General features: G+C 37.1%; 1 protein-coding gene across 2 annotated transcripts; it reads right to left on the reverse strand.

The window, feature by feature from the left end:
• Window positions 1-308: 308 nt before the first annotated feature.
• On the reverse strand, window positions 309-4,202 carry LOC120084243 (putative auxin efflux carrier component 1c). 2 transcript variants are annotated; one of them, XM_039040145.2, is made up of 6 exons: window positions 2,475-4,202; window positions 2,150-2,399; window positions 1,956-2,041; window positions 1,503-1,660; window positions 990-1,066; window positions 309-687 (listed from the first exon to the last, which is right to left on the reverse strand). In XM_039040145.2, the coding sequence occupies exons 1-6, from the start codon at window positions 3,688-3,690 to the stop codon at window positions 621-623; spliced, it is 1,854 nt and encodes a 617-aa protein (XP_038896073.1). In that variant the 5' UTR covers window positions 3,691-4,202; the 3' UTR covers window positions 309-620. The 2 variants fall into 2 exon arrangements, with proteins under 2 accessions (XP_038896073.1, XP_038896071.1); XM_039040143.2 differs by having other exon boundaries at window positions 2,150-4,202.

Raw genomic sequence — 4,202 nt, forward strand, 5'->3', positions numbered from 1 at the left:
AAAAAAACTATATCCTACAAAATTCTCCCAAATAATCTTATTGTTTTATACAAAGTTTTCAATATAAACTTGTAAAACATTTAAAAGGGAAAATAAGAAAAGAAGGTTCGTTTGGAAAAGAAAAAACTAACAAAATCAAAACAATTCTTCAACATCCTTGTCTTTATACTTTGACAAGTATCAATTTTTTTTTTTTTTTGATAATATGAAGAAATCGAAATTCTAACTTCGAGATTGACATATTTTATATCAATTAAATTAGACACATTGAGTGAGATGGATTAGTAAAACATAATAGACAAAACCTGTAAATAAATAACAATTAAAAATAATAATAATAATAAGTAGGAGAAAAACCAAAACACTTTTTTTTTCCCTTATATAATTGACTAACAAACATAATGATTTTACAGCCCCTTTTTCTTTTTCTTTCTTTTTTCCACCCTCTTTTTCCCTTCTACTTTGCAAAGAAGATTCATCCACAATTGCTTCTCTTTCTCCTTCTTCTTCATTTGACTTCTCTCCCTCTTTTATCCCTCTCTAAATTCTTGTCTCAAAGCTTTGAAGCTTTTGAAATGCCCTCTCATGGCGGCCGCAGCCATGGTTGACTTTCCACACCCTCAAATCCCCAGCAAAATGTAGTAAACAAGCGTAATCGGCAAAGCAACCAACATCCCAAAGATAACTCTGCAAACCCACAATAATAAAAAAAAAAAAAAACTTAAAAATTACATCTTTTCCTTTGTTCCAAAAATATCTTTATTTTTTTAAAAAAAATTGCATGAACGTTTCAAAACTACTCAAATTGAGATTTCGAATAGTATAACGGTCTCATATTCTATTTCTATTCACCACCATACTATTACCGTCTAAATCTCAATTCAATACTCAATTCAAGCGAAGAAATGTTTATGACATACCAATGAAAAGTAAAAACATTTTTGTTTAGTTATGAAGGACATTACTATAGAGAGAGACTAGATACATACCCTGTGCTAAGAATATCAGGATGTACATTGTACTCCTTGGCAAAGACAAAGGGGACAATTCCTTGTGGGAGAGCTGCCTGTTTTTTCAAAAGAAAAAAGAAAATAAATTTTATAAATGGGTTTTGTGCTATGGAAAATCCAAACACATGGGGCAAAAAAACATGTTAAACAGAGCCACAGATGTTTGTTTCCTAACATATCACCAAATAGGTCCTTAACTATATACATACAAACCATTAGCCTCCAAATCACACAAGTTTTTCCTTCTTTCTTTTTTCCCATTTCACAACTTTGATTCCTTCATTATTATATTACCATGAGAAGAAGAAGAAAGAATTTCCAAAAAAGCATCAATCTTTATCAATACCCATTTGGATAAACTAACCAACAAGCCTTTATTTTAGAGGGAAAAAAGGGAGCATTATATGTATATATATTTGGTTTTAAAAGGGCAAAACTTTATAGAGGCAATGTCAGAGAAAATTGCAGAGGAGGAGAGAGAAGGAGTGAGACCTGAACAATGGCAACACGTAAGAGAACTCCTCTAAGGCCTACAGCAATGGAAGCAACAGCCATTACAGCTGGACCTGTAAGGAATCTCACAGCCATTGAAAAAGCTGCTATGGTATTTCCACATGCTATGATCCTTGGTTGCAAAGCCATGAACAAACCTGTCATTTTACACCATTTTTACCAATTAGCATGCTTTCTCTTTCTCTTTTTTTTATTGCTATTAAAGCAACTTTCATCATCACTACCACCACCACCAACCCATTTGAATCAAATCCAACACAGAGCAACCAGAAAAGTGAAAGAAGGAAAAAGAAAAAAAAAAAACATCCCCAAACATATTTATCATAACAATGCCACTGTTTTGCTTTGCCTTTTGCCAGTTTTATGCTTGCTTTTTTACACTTTTTCTAAGAACAAATAAAGAAAATGGATGTTGTTAATTAGGAACTTTACCAAGACTGAACATGGCCATTCCCAGCCCTGCATCAGATAGTATAGAAATGGACTTTGCAATAATGGCTGGCATTTCAACATTCCACCTTCAAGTAAAATATATTATAATGTAAATGAGAACAATGAATGGTAAGACCCCAGGAAAAAAAAAAAAAAAAAGAGGAAGAAAAGAATTGAGTGCAGTCTCGGCTTACCTGAAGGAGACTAAGGACCAAGTGAGACCAATTAAACTAGAGTAAGTGTTAGGGTTTCTGATGAGTTTTCTCCAAACCATGATCAAGATTAGCCTTGTCATAACACTGGTGGGTGGCATGGTTTTGGGTTTAATATCACCAACTTTCTCTGTTCCTCCTCCATTGTTGTTACTGTTCATCATTTCTCTGTTTCCAAAGCTGAAATCTTCCCTCTCTGCATATTCCTCTTGGTTTTCTCTACGAACCTCCACTGAAATATTAATCCCATTAACAAAAATGGAACAGAAATGAAAATGAAAAATTTTAATCCATTCAAGAAACTTACCTTTTCCAGGAGAGACAGCCAATCTTACATCCTTCTGATCAGTATGAGCCCCAAATTCATGGTTCCCAAAAACATCAGAAACAGGGGAAGCACTTGAACTCCAAACAAACATATGCAAGTCTCTGCTTCCATCCTCTGTTTTCTGCTGACCCACAACCCCATTGGCAGGCTTCTTAGCATTTGGTTGTGCATTTTTGGACCCTGTAGGTGAAAACATTCCTGGGTTTGGAGCAGGGTAATGATTTGCATTAGCATTTGCATTTGCATTGCCTCCTGTTGTGGCATTGTAGTGAAACCTTGGCTTTCCGCCATTGCCCCCGCCGCCTTCCTCCTCGTAATTAGACGGCCTAGGTGTCGGCCCTCTTGACGCCGAAAGGCCATAAACATCAGATGAGCCAAAGTTAGAGTTTCTTCCACCGGCAGCCATCATAGAGTAAAAATCAGTGTGGTTGAAACTTGAGCCTCTAGGGGTAGGATTTCGAGAAGATTGCAGAGAGTAAATCTCTGCATTGGTCAAGTTTGAAGGCCGTGGAGTTGTAGAAGATAATCCCACGGATCTTCTCGAGAAGATATCTGATCTTGAGGCATTTGATTTCCTCACAGTCACGTGAAGCTTCCCATCTTCTTTAATCTCAGCCTCTGTTTCCAAAACTTGCCTTCCATCTAACGACATAATGTCAGAATCGACATGGATTGAGACTATAGAACCAGCAGTGTCTGGAAATTGCTCAGAAATCAGCATTCTGGCTCCTCTATATTCAAACATGAACAGCATCAATGTGTACCAAATAATACACTGAAGTACAACAATCTGAACCATCAAGCTCCCTGAAAACTCCCCATACATTCCTTTAAGCAAAGGAATCCCCATAACAAGAGTATTGGGCAAAGTTGAAAGGGAAAACAGAGTAATCGTCCATTCCAAACAACCCCTTTTACTTATGTTACTCCAAACAGCAAGAACAGCAAGAACAATGAGCTTTTGGAGAGTGTCTGCAGCAATAAACCGTAAGTTCATAGCGTAGGGATTGTTTGTGGAAATGAAGTGAAAAGAGAGAAGAGGAACTGCAAATAGAGCAACAAAACGATTGATTCCAGAGCACTGATCGGGAGTGAAGATCTTCCACCATTTCACGGACCCATAAGCTAAAATCATGGCCACATAAAGAGGAACCACTGCAGTCATTACATGGTAGAAATCTGCAAGAGTAATCATCTTCTCCTCCTCCTTCTTCTTCCTCTTCTTGTTTTTTTGTTGATTCTGAGCTTACCCAGATGAAGAAAATGGCTATGGAGAACTCGAACTCAGAGGAGAAAAACAGAGGAAGCTGAGAAGAAGAAGAAGAGGAGGAGGAAGAAAGTGGTAGCGATGATGAAGTGAGCTTGGGGAATGAGAGGGCATGTGTTTTGGTTTATGGGAATGGTGAATCTTAAGGCAATAAACAGTAAAAAAAGGAAAAAGGGGAAATGAACAAATTTTAATCTAGCTTTGAGAATTGCGAGCAGGCGTAGTTGCACTTGCTGCAGTCCTCAAAGCAAGAGAACAGAGCGTGGGAGTTCTTCAACTTTTTTTTTTTTTTTTTTTTGGGGGGGGGGGGGGGGGGGGGGGGGGTATTTTAAAAATAGGGTTTGTTTTTTGCCTTTTGTTTTTGAGGTGTTTTTGGATTTGGGTTTGTGGAGGATAATAATTTTGAATTTGATATAACATGGGAACTTAGTGTATGGCTC

Source organism: Benincasa hispida, chromosome 8 (genome assembly GCF_027475165.1).
Source record: "Benincasa hispida cultivar pf3 chromosome 8, pf3_genome.v1.1, whole genome shotgun sequence".
NCBI classification, from domain to species: domain Eukaryota; kingdom Viridiplantae; phylum Streptophyta; class Magnoliopsida; order Cucurbitales; family Cucurbitaceae; genus Benincasa; species Benincasa hispida.

Coding starts and splice junctions, on each gene's coding strand:
- LOC120084243 (XM_039040143.2), bottom strand. CDS start 3,690: ATGATTACTCTTGCAGATTTCTACCATGTAATGACTGCAGTGGTTCCT. Junction 1,661..1,955: donor AATGGCCATGTTCAGTCTTG/GTAAAGTTCCTA, acceptor GTAAAATGACAG/GTTTGTTCATGGCTTTGCAA. Junction 1,067..1,502: donor TACGTGTTGCCATTGTTCAG/GTCTCACTCCTT, acceptor TTGAAAAAACAG/GCAGCTCTCCCACAAGGAAT.